Source organism: Actinia tenebrosa, unplaced genomic scaffold (genome assembly GCF_029948245.1).
Source record: "Actinia tenebrosa isolate PJP-AT-01 unplaced genomic scaffold, QUT_ActTen_1.0 PGA_scaffold11__36_contigs__length_13525064, whole genome shotgun sequence".
NCBI lineage: Eukaryota > Metazoa > Cnidaria > Anthozoa > Actiniaria > Actiniidae > Actinia > Actinia tenebrosa.
Genome location: NW_028292571.1, coordinates 13,314,402 through 13,335,225, shown reverse-complemented (window position 1 = coordinate 13,335,225; position 20,824 = coordinate 13,314,402). Strand labels below are relative to the sequence as shown.

Sequence of the window (20,824 nt, the reverse complement as noted above, 5' to 3'; positions counted from 1 at the left end):
TTTTTTTTTGGATTATTTTTTTTAGTTAAGCCAAATGTTTCTGTGTTGTGGAATGCATTTAAGATTGAAAATTGTTAACGAAAAAATAAACTCCGGTTTTCTAGGCCGGAATGACTGTTGACAAGTTTTATTTTTTATGCTCTCGTTATGGAAAAAAAGTGAGTCAAACAAATTTATTTAGAAAGAAAAGGAAAGGAAAGGAAAGGAAAGGAAAGGAAAGGAAAGGAAAGGAAAGGAAAGGAAAGGAAAGGAAAGGAAAGGAAAGGAAAAGGAAAGGAAAGGAAAGGAAAGGAAGGAAAGGGAAGGGAAGGGAAGGGAAGAAAAGAAAAGAAAAGAAAAGAAGGGAAGGGAAGGGAAGGGAAAAGAAGAGAAGAGAAGAGAAGAGAAGAGAAGAGAAGAGAAGAGAAGAGAAGAGAAGAGAAGAGAAGAGAAGAGAGAAGAGAAGAGAAGAGAAGAGAAGAGAAGAGAAGAGAAGAGAAGAGAAGAGAAAACGCAATTTCATTGGGCTTCCTGTGTTCATAATCCCCTACCGGAAGTCAATATCTCTAGCTCCCAGGTCCCTTGCAGGTTTTATTTCCGGGTCTTGGTTTCGTGAGTAAAGGTTTGTTCTCGATCTCTTAATGTTGTGGTTAAAGATCCTCTTCAAAATCTCTCCAAAATGACTCGATTTGTCGATTGTTTTTGGGTAAGTTGTATCGCTAAGCTCTCACAGTCACTCTTGTACGTCTATCTCTATTTTATAAATTTAGAATTGCAACGCAGTCGAGAAGATCTTGACACTTAAAGCTGAAGCTTTCTGACACAATTGTAATTGTCTCGGAATTCAGCTTTTACATCTTTATTGCTAGTGTTTTATTGTTTTGTCAAACAAATGATTAATTCCAACGGCTAGAGTTTAGAAATTTGATTCAAAAAGTTTGGTTTAAATTCGTAAATTTCTAGCGGAATGTAAACAAAAATACCAAGCAAATTCCTCAAAATTGTTGACCTGAACAACGATTCCTTTACTGTAATTCAACTTTGCTACTATTCTCGTTTTTCCTTTTAAGAAAGATAGAAACATTTCTTGAAAATAGGCTATTATAAGACATTATTTCTTTACCTTTTTTTTAAAAAATACTTATTTCATATATAAAAAGAACTTCCTTATTCATTTGAATTTTATTAAATCAATCATTAATTTATTAATATTGTATAGTTTACATGTAAATTACTTGCTAAATTAATAGTCATGATTGATGAAATTGATGATCTAATTTATAAAATGCTGGCCTCTAATTGGTTATTTCGATGAGCTTATTTTATCCTTTTTTCAAAACTTGGTCAGTCTGTGCGAGCTTGATGTTTCAGTATGGTTTTGACTGGTCTCAATTTATGTTTGATACCAGGATATAAAGAACTGTGCAATGCTTTGCTTGGGGCATAGTGCTGCGTCCCTTCCTTATTTAGAATGGTTTTTCCCCCCCTCTCTCCCCCATGAAGGGAGAGCGATAGAGGAAAAACCCCTAAAAAGATCTTAAAGAAAGGCTTTTAAGGACATAGGCACCTTGCAAATACAGCTTAACGTGGAGACTATACTTTGATTCTCCAGAAATGTTCTCTTCAATATCCAACTTATTAAATTCCAGTGCAGTCTATGTCATGATTTACATCAGCCCTGAGGTTATTTCAGGGTTCAATCTGTGAGTTAGCCATGCCCTGACTTAGAACATCCCCCAGGTTGTTTCAGGGTTCAATCTGTGAGTTATAGTCATGCCCTGACTCAGATCAACCCAGAGGTTTTTTAATGGTGCATTAGATGTACCCTGACAAGATCAGCCTGGAGGATCTTTCAGGGTTACAATCAAATCACTGATAAATATTCAGCATTTAGTGAGTAAACCCTGTTTAAAATATCTGTGAGTTTAGGGCATTTCACAGGTTTTTCAAAGGAATTTCACAGGTTTTCACCCACTTTTATATCCCAACAGCTCTGCGTAAATTCAGTAAACAAGTTGGGTATATAGCTATAGATTCCATCTGCACCTAGAGCATTATAGACATATTAAATAATGATGCTAATTGATTACCATTAGGAATTACGATAGATTTGCTTACACATAGTTTCGCCTACTGAATTTTGCCTACGTATGAGTTTAGCCTACTGAAGTTTGCCTACGTATCAAATGCTTTGTAAAACCTTAGAACTGTTATTGCAATAAAGAATTGTAGATGGGCTCATTGGGGTCATACTGAAAGTGATATTTTACTAGTTTCTGTGTAGGTAGGGGGGTTTTTGTTTCCAATCTACCTGAGAAAATGAAACTGTCTTGACCACACCAACTCCGCTTTCATTAATAACTAAATGTTTCTAAGAATAACCTGAAATCAATTTTAGAAATATTTGATGTTTCGCATTGTTGTAGTTTGAATAATTTGTTTCATACGTGTGGCTTAGCTTGTATTATACAGATATTTTTTTATGAAGCGTGTCTTGCAATGCTTTAATACTTAATTAGTGTACATACAGTTATGACATGAGTGCCTTGTTGTATCAGATTTACTACATGAGCTGGAAGCGAGCGATATTGTAAATCTGATACAACATGAACACGAATGTTGTAAGAGCTAGTACTTAATTATTCAATGTTCATTGTTGCTATGCCTCATGTTACTAACCTTGCTTCGATACATTTCTTAGTAAATTTCAATTGAGTGTTTAATGGTTGTATCTTGATCAATGCAGAGCTTTCAATAAAACAACGGCTATCAGCAGTTAATCACCGGATACTTCACCTTAAACTGCAGGCTATTTTGACAAAAAAATAATTCTTTGCCAAATATGAAATTATATAAATTGGATTCAGCCCCCTATTTTTTAGGACTAACTGCCTACTACAAATATTATTGAGAGCTCTGCAATGATATTGACCCAATTAACAATTAATTACTATGTGGGTCTTGTGTTGATTATCACAAACCCAGCCCCTTACAATATGAAAGCCGGCAATGGTGCTCTTATAAGATATCTGTCATAAGATAGCCAGATCTACAAAAAAGAAAGGAAGCCATTCCAATTTAAAATTCTTATCTTTTTACCAGGGTTCTGATTTCACTAGTACTGCTGGATTTGACAATCTCTGTAAACGATTGAGGGATGGCAAACAGAGCTGTCAGGACTTTGAAGAATTCGTACGACAAAGGTAACACTATGACACAAGTAATGTTAAAGTCAAAATATGAGCGAACCTTTTGTAACAGCTGTAAAAAATAAATAAATAAATAAAAAAAATAATAAAAAAATCAAAGGAAAAAAAACAAAAACAGCTGTACAATCACTAGCCAGATGCGAGTGATTGTATGGCCGATACAACGTGGAAGCACATTTTGTAAACAGTTTGTGAAATTCCGTGAATGATTCATAAATGCTTTGGGACATTTTGAATTCATATGCAAATTAGATACAACCACCAGTGCTGTATCAGAACAGTATATGTATCCACTAGTGGTTATATCTAATTAGCATTTTCATTGTAAGGTTTTGTAAGGTAATTTTAGAACCAGTGCAAAAATGAAAGCAATATCAAAATCTTAACATGTGGCAAATGAGATTATCACATGTTACCTACCACTCTTTTTATTGCTATGAGCTGATCAAGACAACAGCCTGGGGGGGACTCCAGGAAAAAAGTACCGGGGATGCTCATCAGAAATTTTCAAAAAGACTCCTAAGAGTTATCGGAAGTCTTTAAAAAAGGGCGTGGCTGAGTGATTTTTAACCCCTAAGAGATACCACAACAAATAATATTAAATTTAAAATAAGAAGCACCTAGGATAAGCCATATCGATGCGCGCTTCTCTCCTTTAATTTTCCGACTACCCTAGCTAAGAGATACCAGAAAATGCTGTTTTTCAAAAATTTGTATTTAACACCCTAAAAGATACCAAATCGCGAATTTTTACCCCTCAGAGATACGATGAGCATCCCCGGTACTTTTTTCCCGGAGTCCCCCCCCCAACCCTCGGGGACAACAGTCACGACAAGGAAATTGGGCAATACTCTTCCATCAATCAAATAAATTGGCCAGTAACTTTATATTCTCTGAATGGTTGCAGTGTATTGCCCTATTTCCCTGTTGCGACTGTTGTCTCGATCAGCTCGTAGCAGTGAAAAAGAGTGGTAAGAGCTTGATATCATTTTTATTCCCAAGTTTCCATATAACAGGGTTCGTGCTACTCCTTAAACTCCTTGAAAACTCCTTGAATTTAATCCATGCTTTCAAGGGCACTTGAAAAGCTCTAAGCTTGAATTTTATAATTTTAGCGAAACTCCTTGAAAACTCCTTGAACGTTTGCTTTGATCATTACTTGCATGGTTCTGAAATAGATCCAGTCAGAAAGATTGGAAAATCTGAAAGTCAGCCATGTGCAACCACCGTGTAAAACCTTGGCATATTTAGCTGAACATACTCCTTGAAAATTCATTTTTGGGTCCTTGTATACTTCTTGAATAGTCCTTGAATTTTAAGTGGTTACCTCAGCACCAACCCTGATATCACATCGCAAACAAGCAAGTCATTGTGAAGTGATATCGAATCATTTCACTGATATGGTTTTTATTCATAGATTTTACCACATTCAATATCAAACCTATGTGTGCAATAAAATATGTCAGTATATATTTGATTGTCATTCTTTCCCCCATGGTTTCCAGTTTACCATGAGGTGATATCGTATCACTTCACTAATATGGTCTTTATTTCCAGTCTTATCTCAGCTAGATTGGAAAGTAAAAACTCCCCTAACTATACAGAAACTAGTAAAATATCACTTTGATATCAAACCTATAACTGTGTAAAAAAAATTTCTCTCAATGATATGATCAGGGCTGATATAGAGGAAAAATATGGTAAAAGTTTGACGAGACTGGCAAAGTCTAACGAGGCAAAGGAAGAAATTGGGTAATTATAATAATAACAATAATTATTATTAAAATAATTTCTAAAGTGCAAAAATCTATATACATATTCAATTGCGCTATATAGCTACTCACAAAATGTATACACCTAATTGAAAAAACGTCGGGTTCAAAAAAAGGTTATATCATCAAAGCTAAGACCGAAGGGGAGCTTGGGAAGACAAACAATTATGCTAATTTCATGTGTATTGCAGTTTTCCCTTCCTGTGCACATTTTATGCATCAGGACTTTGGCATGTTGTTAATCTAGGTCAACCGACTTTGCTCTACTGTGCATTTTTACATGTCTATATGCAAATATAATACACATTTCGGAGTACCCAAAATCCTTTTCGGTAAAAAAAAACTACGTTTTTTCAATTAGGTGTATGCAATAATAATAATAATGATAATAAAAGGGAAAACTACTGAAAAAATGAAAGGAAAATTAATTTTAATGATGACTAATGCAAGAAGCCCTAGTAAATAAATGTGTCTTAAGTTTCTTCTTAAATCAAACAATAGAAAGGTCAGTATTCCTGAGGTCTAAAGAAAGTACATTCCAAAGCTTGGACGTGGCCAATTTAATTTTAGGATGGCTTAACAGTGTGCCATTGCTATTCCTCCTAAGGTTATACGTAGACTGAGGCAAAACTAAGATACTGTAAGCTCAGCCAGGTAGAGTGGAGCAAGCCCTTTTAGAACTTTAAAAGATATTAAAATTAATTTAAATTCGACACAAAAGGGGACAGGTAACCAGTGCAATTCCTGTAACAAAGGGGTGATGTGACAGAAGCTAGAGGCAGAAAAAAGTAAGATCTGGATCTAGATCTGGGTATCATCAGTGTAAGCAGTCAGATGGCAGATGCAATTTGAGAATCGAAAACAGCTCACTCAAGTATATTAAGAAGAGGAGGGGACCAAGACATGATCTCTGAGGTACACCACACTGTAAAAAAAACTTCTGGGAAAGAGTGCAATTGATAGCAATTTGTTGGGACCTGTTCTCTAAATATAACACTAACCAAGAGAGGGCAGTTCCATGGATGCCAATCACCATTTCAAGCTTCTCAAGAAGTGTAGAATGGTCAACGGTGTTGAAAGACGCACTAAGATCCAAAAGAGCAAGGATTGTTACGTGGGCATTATTCATGTTCAGAAGAAGGTCATTCTTGACTTTCAAAAGTGCATTTTCTGTTAAGTGAAATTTACAATCAGCAGACTGTAGAGGAGAAAAAATGCCTGTATAATGATATACACCTACTTGCAAGAACATTGTCATGCGAAAATAGAACAGTGATTTAGTGGGATAGGGATTATATTAAAAAACAAAAGAAAATCACTGAAGATGAACTTTTTTTTTTGTCTTTTAATGTATTCCTTTATCACTAAATTACTATTGTTCTAATTTTGTATGACAATGTTCTTGCAAGTAGGCGTTATATTATATATTATATTATATAACTATATATATTTATATAAGAATATTTGAGAATTGACAAATTTAATTCCCTATCATTCCCAGCTATTCTCATTCATTCTCATTTGTTCCTATCATTCATTCTCATATGAGCCTTGCTTAGCCATTATTCTTTCCCATTAATTCAGGGTGCCCAGTGTACACGTAGTGAGGTGCTTTGGAAGCTAATGAAATATATTTTTTCCCTCTCATAAATTGCAGATCTCTCAAAGATTCCTGGGATTGTTTGAGGAATGGTGAGCATGAATGAAATGTTATTACAGGATATTGATATCCCATAAATCCTTCCATCTGTACCTGTTCACTTTATTCATTTGTTTATGCATCCACTCCAGCCATCTATTTATCCTTAGCCATCTGCCCGCTCACCCACCTGCCCATCTGCCCACTCCGCTATCCACCCATGCTCCTATTCACCCATCCACTCATCCACCCATCCACCCCACCCATTCACCCATTCACCCACCAATGCACCCATGCACCCACCCATGCACCCACCATCCACCCATGCACCCATCCACTCCACCCATGCTGCCATTGACTTATCCACCCATCCACCAATCCACCCATCCACCCCACCCACCCACCCACCAATGCACCCATGCACCCACCCATTCACCCATGTACCCATGCACCCATCCATCCATCCACCCCACCCATGGACCCACCCATGCACTCATGCACCCATCCTGCCATCCACTTATCCACGCATCCACCAATTCACCACATATTTCACCATTTCTCTTACTATATTCCAGAGACAGAGAATGTTGGTAAAGCTCATATAGCCCTGGCTCAACAGCTAATGGATGACCTTGAGAAAACAATGAGAGAATTTAGAGAAACACAGAGAGCAAAACGAAAACAGGTGACAGTGCTTCAATGGCAGATTTTTCTCTATATTGAGCTTTATTATATATATGCTATACACGACTTTCAAAAATTGTGTCAAAGTCATTCATCTCACCAACGCAATTCCAGTTCTTTTAAGTGTCTCTTGAAGTAAGGGTGAATGACTTTGACACAAAATATTGTACTGAGTAGACTTTGTTTACTAATGAGGCCATACGTACCTCGCTTCCATTCAATTGTCCCTAGTCGAAAGTCGTGCATACATTCCTGGGCTAACAACCCTGTCTCCTAAAACAACTGTGTTATGGAAACAGCACTAGAGGAAAAGACTTTAACCTAATTTTTGCTGCCCTACATGCCAGCAGGCATAATGAGCATTAAGTAATTAAGTAATGCATTCCTTGGTTTCAATTGATGCCATTTCCTGTCTCGTGCAGAATGCTCATCAGGTGAATTACAGTTGAATCATCTGAATTCTTTCTGGTTGACAGCACATGTTGGTCCATAGTTAATAGAGGGGAATGGTTATGAAACCAATTGTTATCAGGTCTTTGTTCGCTTTTGATGTTGAACTGGTCTTGACCATGCAATATGTTTGATTTACATGTTATGCTCATCCAAAATTGCAAAATAAGTAAACATAAACTTTGTCTATGGGATTTTTGTAAGGAATATTCAAATATGTCTACTTATAAATCTTGAAGTATCACTCAGCCATTGCCAACAATGGTAAAACAAAGGATTGTGCAGGGTCATCCTTGAAAAAAGTGAACAAAGACCTATAACAATAGGTTTCATAACCATTCCCCTTTATTAACTATGGTTGGTCAGTGTTTTAATCACCATTTGGAGCAGATAATGAGCTTAATTAGATTCAAAGACATTTATCAGCTTATTAAATACCAGCAATTCTTTCTGATCGATAACACATATGATGTTCAGTGTTTGAAGTAGTGTTTAATAAACGAGCAGAAGTGTTTTATCAGGATTTAAAAACACGAGGCGTAGCCTCGTGTTTTTAGACCTGATAAAACACGATCTGCAAGTTTATTGAACGGCTTAAAAAACTCATGATGTGTGTTCTCATATTGTACTGAATTCTTTACGAAATGAACCAAGTTTGATAGAGAAAATCCAAGTTAAAGTTTATGCAGATGAAGACGAATCTATATCAGATATAAAACCTCCTTCATGGTCAAGATTTCTATTGTGTTTCCTTCATGAATTATTAATGAGTTTTTTAACAGCATTTGGAGCAGAAATACCAGGTAGACATTTTTTTGAAATTTTGAATACCTTTATCAGCTGATTAAGACCAAACAACTGTTTCTTTCAAGAGGAATATCGACCCAAACGATTCACCCAAGTTCTTCTCCAAATTAATTGCACCTTGACTATAGGGTTTATAAATAATTTGTTTTCAGGTTGAAGAGGTGGTGAAGAAAGCACAAAGAAATAAGAAAAATCATTATGACAATACTATAAAGGTAAGAAGCTGTCTGGTTAACAATAGTCACTTCTCACTGAGAACCTGTGAAAATCCTCTGAAAAACCTGTAAAATTTCAGAAATACAGAGACATTTTTCAATTTTTCACAGGTTTTTCAGAGGATTTTCACAGGTTCTCAGCCATTAGTGAATAATGAGGAAACTATATTTTTGTTTACGATTAAAATTTTTTTTCACTTATTAATTTATTAATTTATGCTCTATAGAAAGTGCCTTCAATCTCAGACTTGGGTGCTATAGAGTGCAAACAATATAACTGTGAAACTTTAGTAATACTACATAGCACAATTTCATTCAAATTCCATTGTTTTCTATCGTTTAACTAGCACTATTTTGTACTACTTAATAATTAGTGTTTCACGGATAAATTGTTTGCACTCTACAAGTAAAATTATTTTTATTAATTATTATTTATTATTTGCTTGTTTCTGTAGCTGAAACGGTCTTATGAGCAGAAGTGTAAAGACCACGATGCTGCAGACGACTGTCTGAAGAGGTCTGTGTCAACAGCGAGTAAGGATGAAGAAAAGGTGAGGCGTTGTTATTTGGATGATGAGACATGATGATGATGATGGTGATGATGATGATGGTGATGATGATGATGATGATGATGATATATGATGATGATACATTGTGATGATACATGATGATGATGATACATGATGATGATACATGGTGATGATACATAACGATGATACATGATGATGATAATGATAATGATAAAGAGGATGATTATGATGATACATGATGATGATACATGATGATGATACATGGTGATGATACATGACGATGATACATGATGATGATACATGATGATGATAAAGAGGATGATTATGATGATACATGATGATGATACATGATGATGATACATGATGATGATACATGATGATGATACATGATGATACACGATGATGATACATGATGATACAAGATGATGATATATGATGATGATACATGATGATGATACATGATGATGATACATGATGATGATACATAATGATGATACATGGTGATGATACATGACGATGATACATGATGATGATACATGATGATGATAAAGAGGATGATTATGATGATACATGATGATGATACATGATGATGATACATGATGATGATACATGATGATGATACATGATGATGATACATGATGATGATACATGATGATGATACATGATGATACACGATGATGATATATGATGATGATACATGATGATGATACATGATGATGATACATGATGATGATACATGATGATGATACATGATGATGATACATGATGATGATGATGATACATGATGATGATACATGATGATGATACATGATGATGATACATGACGATGATACATGATGATGATACATGATGATGATACATGGTGATGATACATGACGATGATACATGATGATGATAATGATAATGATAAAGAGGATGATTATGATGATACATGATGATGATACATGATGATGATACATGGTGATGATACATGACGATGATACATGATGATGATAATGATAATGATAAAGAGGATGATTATGATGATACATGATGATGATACATGATGATGATACATGATGATGATACATGATGATGATACATGATGATACATGATGATGATACACGATGATGATATATGATGATGATACATGATGATGATACATGATGATGATACATGATGATGATACATGATGATGATACATGATGATGATACATGATGATGATACATGATGATGATACATGATGATGATGATACATGATGATGATACATGATGACAATACATGATGATACATGATGATGATGATACATGATGATGATACATGATGATACACGATGATGATACATGATGATACACGATGATGATATATGATGATGATACATGATGATGATACATGATGATGATACATGATGATGATACATGATGATGATACATGGTGATGATACATGACGATGATACATGATGATGATACATGATGATGATAAAGAGGATGATTATGATGATACATGATGATGATACATGATGATGATACATGATGATGATACATGATGATGATACATGATGATGATACATGATGATGATACATGATGATGATACATGATGATACACGATGATGATATATGATGATACATGATGATGATACATGATGATGATACATGATGATGATACATGATGATGATACATGATGATGATATATGATGATGATGATGATACATGATGATGATACATGATGATGATACATGATGATGATACATGACGATGATACATGATGATGATACATGATGATGATACATGGTGATGATACATGACGATGATACATGATGATGATAATGATAATGATAAAGAGGATGATTATGATGATACATGATGATGATACATGATGATGATACATGGTGATGATACATGACGATGATACATGATGATGATAATGATAATGATAAAGAGGATGATTATGATGATACATGATGATGATACATGATGATGATACATGATGATGATACATGATGATGATACATGATGATACATGATGATGATACACGATGATGATATATGATGATGATACATGATGATGATACATGATGATGATACATGATGATGATACATGATGATGATACATGATGATGATACATGATGATGATACATGATGATGATACATGATGATGATGATGATACATGATGATGATACATGATGATGATGATGATACATGATGATGATACATGATGATACATGATGATGATACATGATGATGATACATGATGATGATACATGATGGTGATACATGATGATGATACATGATGTTGATACATGATGATGATACATGATGATGATACATGATGATGATACATGATGATACATGATGATGATACATGATGGTGATACATGATGATACATGATGATGATACATGATGGTGATACATGATGATGATACATGATGATGATACATGATGATGATACATGATGATACATGATGATGATACATGATGGTGATACATGATGGTGATACATGATGATGATACATGATGATGATACATGATGATGATACATGATGATGATATGTGATGATGATACATTCTCTCTCACTTATCCTACACTCTTACTATTGTCAGACTTTCTGACTTTGAATTGTTTTAATTTAGCATAGAGCTAGACTAGGAAAAGCCAAAACAGCAGTAGAACAATCAGGTAAGACCGGTTTATCTACAATCCTGTCAAACAAGTTTGACAAAAGTTGAAAACCTTTCGCTGTTGAGCCTTAACATAACATTATTATTATTGGTTTTTTTTCTTATTTTATTAACTTTTTTGTCACTCTATTTATAATTCAGATGGGAACTAATTATTATAATATCTAAATTGCAGCTTTTATCCTATTATTATTAAGATAAATTGGATGTTTTTTTTACAGTTTATAGAATTTTACTTTGTAAAATTGTTCTTTCAACCTGAGTTGAAAAAACCTTAACATAACATTATTTTGAATCAAAAACAACAACAACAACAACAAAACAATACGAAAATAATATTGCATTTCTTCAGATGTAGCATATGTTTGTTTTTTATTTTAACAAATGAGAATCAAGAATGGCTTAGTTGTAGTGCAGTTCCCTCTCTCCTCTGGGATTTGGGGTTTGGTTCCTGGACTGGGCATCACATGTGAGCAGTGTTTGAGAGGTGAAGGGTTTTTCTCCGGGCTCTCCGGTTTCCCCCCTGCGAAAAACTTAACACACTCAATTCTAATTTGATCTGTGAGTTAGATCAGCCCAGTGGTTGTTTCAGGGTTTGATCGTGTGAGTTAGCCTTGCCCTGACTTAGATCAGCCCAGTGGTTGTTTCAGGGTTTGATCCTGTGAGTTAGCCATGCCCTGACTTAGATCAGCCCAGTGGTTGTTTCAGGGTTTGATCCTGTGAGTTAGCCATGCCCTGACTTAGATCAGCCCAGAGGTTGTTTCAGGGTTCTATCTGTGAGTTAGCCATGCCCTGACTTCGATCAGCCCAGAGGTTGTTTCAGGGTTCAATCTGTGAGTTACCCATGTCCTGACTTAGATCAGCCCAGAGGTTGTTTGAGGGTTCTATCTGTGAGTTAGCCATGCCCTGACTTAGATCAGCCCAGAGGTTGTTTGAGGGTTCTATCTGTGAGTTAGCCCTGCCCTGACTTAGATCAGCCCAGTGGTTGTTTCAGGGTTTGATCCTGTGAGTTAGCCATGCCCTGACTTAGATCAGCCAAGAGGTTTTTTCAGGGTTCAATCTGTGAGTTACCCATGTCCTGACTTAGATCAGCCCAGAGGTTGTTTCAGGGTTCAAGCTGTGAGTTAGCCATGCCCTGACTTAGATCAGCCTAGAGGTTGTTTGAAGGTTCTATCTGTGAGTTAGCCCTGCCCTGACTTAGATCAGCCCAGAGGTTGTTTCAGGGTTTGATCCTGTGAGTTAGCCATGCCCTGACTTAGATCAGCCCAGTGGTTGTTTCAGGGTTTGATCCTGTGAGTTAGCCATGCCCTGACTTAGATCAGCCCAGAGGTTGTTTCAGGGTTCTATCTGTGAGTTAGCCATGCCCTGACTTCGATCAGCCCAGAGGTTGTTTCAGGGTTCTATCTGTGAGTTAGCCATGCCCTGACTTAGATCAGCCCAGAGGTTGTTTGAGGGTTCAATCTGTGAGTTAGCCGTGTCCTGACTTAGATCAGCCCAGTGGTTGTTTCAGGGTTCAATCTGTGAGTTAGCCTTGCCCTGACTTAGATCAGCCCAGAGGTTGTTTCAGGGTTCTATCTGTGAGTTAGCCTTGCCCTGACTTAGATCAGCCTAGAGGTTGTTTCAGGGTTTGATCTGTGAGTTAGCCTTGCCCTGACTTAGATCAGCCCAGAGGTTGTTTCAGGGTTCTATGTGTGAGTTAGCCATGCCCTGACTTAGACCAGCCCAGAGGTTGTTTCAGGGTTCAATCTGTGAGTTAGCCATGCCCTGACTTAGATCAGCCCAGAGGTTGTTTCAGGGTTCTATCTGTGAGTTAGCCATGCCCTGATTTAGATCAGCCAAGAGGTTGTTTCAGGGTTCAATCTGTGAGTTAGCCATGCCCTGACTTAGATCAGCCCAGAGGTTGTTTCATCCTTGTATTGATATAATTGTTGTTTGTATGTTTGCCTGTTACCATAGATACTGCGTATCAGAATTCGGTGCGGTCTCTGGAGGAAGCGAGAGTGGTCTGGGAGCAAGAGATGACTACTTGTTGCAATGTGAGTGGTATTCAGGATTCATTTTGATTGATTTTTTCATATTTGACATTGAACTGGTTATTCACCCTATGTACTCTTTGGGTTGCGTCTTATCAGATGGTTGAGTTTTTTTTTTGTCTCTTTGAAAAAAAAAATGAAAAAAAAAAGGAAAATATAAAGAAAGAAAGAAGAACTTAAAGATTCTTTTGGATGGGGTCTTATTGGATGGTTGAGTTTTTTTCTCTCTCTTCTCTGAAAGAAATAAAGAAAGAATAAAACAAATAAATAAATAAAAAATATCTTGAAGAGGAAAGAAAAGAAAGAAAAGAATATATCCTTTTGCCTACTTTAATTTAGTTCAAACTTCACTTTATTGTATATAACTTTTTATGTGTATTGAATCTATTTTAGTTTTGCCTCTTTCCCCCTTCTTTGAAAGTATTATATAGTTTCAAGGTGCAGAAATATTCTCTTAACCCTTTTGGGTTGTTTTTCTTCTGCTCCTCCCAGTTAATTATTTTAAAATAGTGATGTAAAGTATAAAATTCTCATTCTGGGAAATAAAAAAACCTTGAAACCTTGAAACCTTGAAGTATAGTTTTCCCATTCCAGTGTAATTTTCCCATTCTTTGTTTGGATTGTATCCATATTTATGTGTGTGCTTATATACAACAGTTAAACAAAGAAATAATAATCAAGAGACTGACACGTGGTCTGTAATTGGAAAACATTACTCCCAAGCTAAAACGTTGTACTCGGACAACTCTGAGGAGGGGAGGACTTAAATTCTTTTGAATTTCTGACAAATTTCTGTCGTTTTTTAAAATAGGTTTTTCAAAGTCTTGAGGAAGAGAGAATAGCTTATCTCCGGAATGCGATGTGGATCTATACAAATCTAGGCTCCACCACTTGCGTCAAGGTCGACGAGGTACGTCTAGCATTGTGGGTATTTATACACAGGAATCCCAGTTTAGATATCTTGATGGAAAATTAAAGGATGAATGGATTTATGAATGGGAATATAATCAGAAAAAAATCCCTCATTCAATTCCTGGATTTTTAGTTTTAAGGCAAAGTTGACGTCCTTAGACCTGAACATTAAGGACAAATGAAAGTGCTCCCATTTCGAGTTCGCGTTTACTCAGGCCTTGGCGTAGATAGTGTGCAAATGTGTTCTATTAGAAAGGCTCATTGTATAATAAGAAATGTACGCACTATGGAACAATACAAGTTGATCAAAATTCCAAGGGTTTTGGTTCAATGGCAAAATAGTTTAACGTACAACTGAGGTTAAGGCTGAGCAAAAGAGAACTCGAAACTAGAGCATTTAGATATTTATTTAACGCCCCTTGGTTTTGTTATATTGTAAAACCCTGGTTACAATCTCGTTTATCGTAAGGGTTTTTTCGTTGGGTTTATACCCGGGATTTTAACAACCGAAAGGAAAAGAAAAAAGGTTTATGATAAAAAGGAAACTGTCGTTTCTTTCTTTGCTTCTTTTCCTAATCCATGATAGTAAATGTATACCAGAAATTGAAAATTCATCTATGATTGTGATGGTTCTCAATATTGAACTGAATGCTTGCAATATTAGATTTACGAGGAGATGAGAAAAAGTCTCGAGAACTGTGACGTGGACATGGATGTCAAACTGTTCATCAGCATGAAGCGCACGGGATCTGAAAAACCGGGTAGGTGTAGTCGAACGAACGAACGAACGAACGAACGAACGAACGAACGAACGAACGAACGAACGAACGAACGAACGAACGAACGAACGAACGAACGAACGAACGAACGAACGAACGAACGAACGAACGAACGAACGAACGAACGAACGAACGAACGAACGAACGAACGAACGAAGGAACGAACGAAGGAACGAAGGAAGGAAGGAAGGAAGGAAGGAAGGAAGGAAGGAAGGAAGGAAGGAAGGAAGGAAGGAAGGAAGGAAGGAAGGAAGGAAGGAAGGAAGGAATAGATGGTTGATGCTTTCCCCCATTTCTTTTTTCCAGAGCACATCGAATACGAAAACTATTACATGACACAGTCATCCCAGAGAACCACGCCCTTAACCACAGGACCAGTTTCCATAGGAGCACCAGTACAAAGCCACTCAAACGCACCCGCAATCCTTAGAAGCCGCCGACCTGCTGCTGCTCTACCTTCTATCCCTACGAGTTCTACAGCGGGTATGTTTATGTTGAGAGTTTAAGATTCTCGTTTACGGCAAACGTGAAACGTCAGTTGACCATTAAAAAATTCTTTAAAATTAGTGAAAAGGAATCGTAAAAATCTCTAAGTAGTAGATAAACAAAAGAATACTTCTCTTTGTCGAGAAGGTTTGCAAAAGGTGAAGTGGAATGTAGGGAAACGATGAAAACGTGGCCACGTTTGCCGTTTGCGGGAAGGAAAAACGGGAATCTTAATCTGCCTATTGTTACTCTTCGGTACCTTACTCCGGTTTTCAATATTCTGCTAACTCTGTGTCTGCGGGCTGGATGCTGAAATTTAATTGTTCGCTGCCGTCAATCAAGTGATCAGGCAGCGAAAAACACTATCACAACAAGCCGTTAAAATGTCTGAGTTAGAATATGGAAAACCGCAGTAAATGAGAACCAAAAATCAATGACATTCTCTCATAGATGGTTCCCAATTTTTAAAGATTAGATGAAAATGAGAATTAGAATTGGATGACTTTTTAAAATTAGATAAACATTGTGGAACAGTAAATCAAAATACTTTCTTGTTTTCTTTGGTTAATTTACTCCCTAGTACTTCCTTCCTTCCCTCCCTCCCTCCCCTCCTTCCTCCCTCCCTCCCTCCCTTCCTTCCCTTCCTTCCTTCCTTCCTATTTAAGCAAGACGAATAGTAAGCTTGCAATGATAAATACCTTTTTTAACACCCTGGAAAATTTCTCTATCATTGCAAGCTCACCATTCGTCTCGCTTCAATGGAAAGGCACAGCTACCTTTCAAGATGTCGCAGGGAACTGTGAAGAGGACAATTCCTGAACACGAGTAAATTCCTTTGTTTAACCTCGAAATAATGACGTATAGTTTCTTTTCATTTAGTCCCTGAAGCCCCAGATCTTTATTCATCAATCGAAGAAGTACGCCACGCCCCAAAACTGGTCAGCAGCACATCACGAGCAAAGGAAAGAATCTGCGTCGCGCTGTATGACTACGATGCACAGGGTGAACAAGAGCTGACGTTTAAAAAGGACGATCACATCAGGCTATTATATACAGAAGGCGATGTGTGGTGTTGTGGGGTGTTGGGAGATAAGAGAGGGATGTTTCCTAAGGCCTTTGTAAAGATGCAACAATAATGATGGTGGTGGTGGTGGTGATTGTGATGATGATGATAATGATGATGATGATGATAATGATGGTTATGGTGGCGGTGACTGATGATGGCGATGATGATGTTGATGATGATGGCGACAATAATGGTGATGATGATCTTAACGATGATGCTTTGTGTTGATAAGATGATAATGATGATGCATGGTGATGTTGGTGTTGATGGTGGCGAAGATGATGGTGATAATGATGATAGTGATGATGATGCTAGTGATGTTGATGTTGGTGATGGTGGTGAAGGTGATGATGATGATGATAATGGTTATGATGATGATGAAGATGGTGACGATGATTATGGGGATGATGATGACAGTGGAAACTAGAAATAAATGTTTGTATGTTTTCTAAAAATACAAGAGCGTCAAATAGGAACAATTTTTTAAATTCTCATTCAATTTCATCTTGTTGAATTTCTGCACAAAAGTATCGTTATAATGAAAGGCGCTTGCAATAATGCCTAAGTGGATCATTCAGCGTCGACATAGACATTTTCTAAAATATCGAAAATGGTGCATTTTGGTCTAGATTGGGTCTAAATACCTTCACCATGCCTTATATGGTGTTGTTTTTACCCAAACTAGACCACAATGCATCATGTTTATCGAAGTCAGAAGAGGTGTATGTCTTTGATACTTGATAGACTAGTTACGTGGAGTTGTCGTCATTGTGAATTATTCTGTTATCAGTTGTTAATCAGAAGTTGGATTGCACAGCAAAATGAAATGAACAGAATGGACTACTTCGACGATACGGCGGCCATCTTGCCCGGGGTCAAAACAAAAAGATGATGGAAGATATGCATAGAGTTACGTGTGTTTGTCTTTCTTTTGTGGGTAAAGTCCGTCTTAATTCATCTTTCGTTGTATTCTCTTGTGATGAGCTGTTACGTCAATCGCCGACATTCCTGTAACAAAGCTTTATTTGTCTACCTGGACGCCCCATAATACATCGTGATCCAAGATGGCCGCCGTATCATCGAAGTAGTCCATTGAAAATTGTATGTATACAACGTATTTTTCAATTTGTTCTAAAACTAAAAAATATCATGGGTAATAACAATTTGTTCTATAAGTAGAAAATATCATAGGTAATAACTAGACGTTCTTTTATTGTTTTACAATTATATATAATTAATCGCCCAAGGCGTAGTGATTACTGCTGAAATGCATTATTTTTACAAAAGGTGAAAATGGGCCAAAAATGGTAAAACGGCCAAAAATGACATATTTTGATTCCCTAAAAAAAAAAATTACCGAACCGAAAGTCTATTTGTAAAAAGTATCATTTAGGATTTGAATATCAGAGAAAAGACAAAACTCGGAATAAAAGATATTTTAGTATTGCTACCGCTATGGTAAACTTTGCAAAACCTCATAATCACCACTCGAGCCGTGATTATCGTCTAATAATCACTAGTCGCTCGACCAATCACAGCGCGTTAAACTCTATATTCAAGTCTAAAAATAAACTAATTCTCAGTTAATCGGTCATAATATAGAATAAGTAGATAAGTAGAATATATGAAATTTTAGTGGGAGTACTATGCAAATGGTAGACCATGTTTATAATTTCATACCTTGTAAATCTTTCGAAAAATCAATCAAATAAAGAAGCAATGTATTTTAATCAATATTTATTATAGTTCTACCATATATAGCTATTTTGTATTAATATGTATTGGATTGATATTTCCTGGGGGAAAAATACCCTGTTATGCATACTTAATTAAAAATTCATATCTTTTAAAAGTTTTGAAAATGGGCAAAAATGACCTATTTTGCATTCTACATAAATAATGGATATTTTTTAAGAGGTTTGAAAATGGACCATGTCCATGGACTATAGTCCATGCTTTTTGCCTAAAAATAGCGAAAAATGACCTATTTGGCATCCCTCATTAACAATGCATGTCTTTTCAAAAGGTGTGAAAATGGACCAAAATCAATCAAAACCATGGGCTATAGTCCATGCTTTTTGCCTAAAAATGGCCAAAAATGACCTATTTGGCATCCCTCATAAATAATGCATGTTTTTTCAAAAGGTTCGAAAATGGCCCAAAATCAATCAAAACCATGGGCTATAGTCCATGCGTTTTGCCTAAAAATGGCCAAAAATGACCTATTTGGCATCCCTCATAAATAATGCATGTCTTTTCAAAAGGGGTGAAAATGGGCCAAAATCGATCAAAACCATGGGCTATAGTCCATGCTTTTTGCCCAGAAATGGCCAAAAATGCCCTATTTGGCATCCATCATAAAAGATGAATATTTTTTAAAAAAATGTGAAAATGGTTCAAAATCAATCAAAACCATGAGCTATAGTCCATGCTTTTTGCCCAGAAATGGCCAAAAATGCCGTATTTTGCATTCTTCACTAAACATGAATATTTTTTCAAAAGGTGTGAAAATGGACCAAAATCGATCAAAACCATGGGCTATAGTCCATGCTTTTTGCCCAGTAATGATCAAAAATGACCTTTTTTGCATCCCTCATTAATAATGCATGTTTTCAAAAGTTGTGAAAATGGACCAAAATCAATCAAAATCATGGTCTATAGTCCATGCTTTTTGCCTAAAAATAGCGAAAAATGAGCTATTTGGCATCCCTCATAAATAATGCATGTTTTTTCAAAAGGTTCGAAAATGGACCAAAATCAATCAAAACCATGGGCTATAGTCCATGCTTTTTGCCTAAAAATGGCCAAAAATGAGCTATTTGGCATCCCTCATAAATAATGCATGTTTTTTCAAAAGGTTCGAAAATGGACCAAAATCGATCAAAACCATGGGCTATAGTCCATGCTTTTTGCCTAAAAATGGCCAAAAATGACCTATTTGGCATCCCTCATAAATAATGTATGTCTTTTCAAAAGGTGTGAAAATGAGTCAAAATCAATCAAAACCATGGTCTATAGTCCATGCCTTTTGCCTAAAAATGGCCAAAAATGACCTAATTTGCATCACTCATAAATAATACATGTCCTTTCAAAAGGGGTTAAAATGGACCACAATCGATCAAAACCATGGGCTATAGTCCATGCTTTTTGCCCAGAAATGGCCAAAAATGCCGTATTTTGCATTCTTCACTAAAAATGAATATTTTTTCAAAAGGTGTGAAAATGGACCAAAATCGATCAAAACCATGGGCTATATTCCATGCTTTTTGCCTAAAAATGGCCAAAAATGACCTATTTGGCATCCCTCATTAATAATGCATGTCTTTTCAAAAGGTGTGAAAATGGACCAAAATCAATCAAAACCATGGGCTATAGTCCATGCTTTTTGCCTAAAAATGGCCAAAAATGACCTTTTTTGCATCCCTCATAAAAAATGCATATCTTTCCAAAAGGTGTGAAAATGGGCCAAAATCGATCAAAACCATGGGCTATAGTCAATGCTTTTTGCCTAAAAATGGCCAAAAATGAGCTTTTTGGCATACCTCATTAATAATGCATGTCTTTTCAAAAGGTGTGAAAATGGACCAAAATCAATCA

The 20,824-nt window shown here is 36.2% G+C and overlaps 1 protein-coding gene across 1 annotated transcript; it reads left to right on the top strand.

Annotated features, from left to right (window-relative positions):
• The first annotated feature begins 568 nt into the window (after positions 1-568).
• Positions 569-18,961, top strand: LOC116301926 (proline-serine-threonine phosphatase-interacting protein 2). Its single transcript, XM_089027366.1, has 13 exons — positions 569-685; positions 3,082-3,182; positions 4,866-4,940; positions 6,618-6,652; positions 7,175-7,284; positions 8,693-8,755; positions 9,211-9,306; positions 11,904-11,949; positions 13,908-13,987; positions 14,796-14,894; positions 15,561-15,657; positions 15,982-16,158; positions 17,041-18,961. The coding sequence occupies exons 1-13, from the start codon at positions 659-661 to the stop codon at positions 17,295-17,297; spliced, it is 1,263 nt and encodes a 420-aa protein (XP_088883492.1). The 5' UTR covers positions 569-658; the 3' UTR covers positions 17,298-18,961.
• The last annotated feature ends 1,863 nt before the right edge of the window (positions 18,962-20,824 follow it).

Coding starts and splice junctions, on each gene's coding strand:
- LOC116301926 (XM_089027366.1), top strand. CDS start 659: ATGACTCGATTTGTCGATTGTTTTTGG. Junction 6,653..7,174: donor CTGGGATTGTTTGAGGAATG/GTGAGCATGAAT, acceptor ACTATATTCCAG/AGACAGAGAATGTTGGTAAA. Junction 7,285..8,692: donor AGAGAGCAAAACGAAAACAG/GTGACAGTGCTT, acceptor ATTTGTTTTCAG/GTTGAAGAGGTGGTGAAGAA.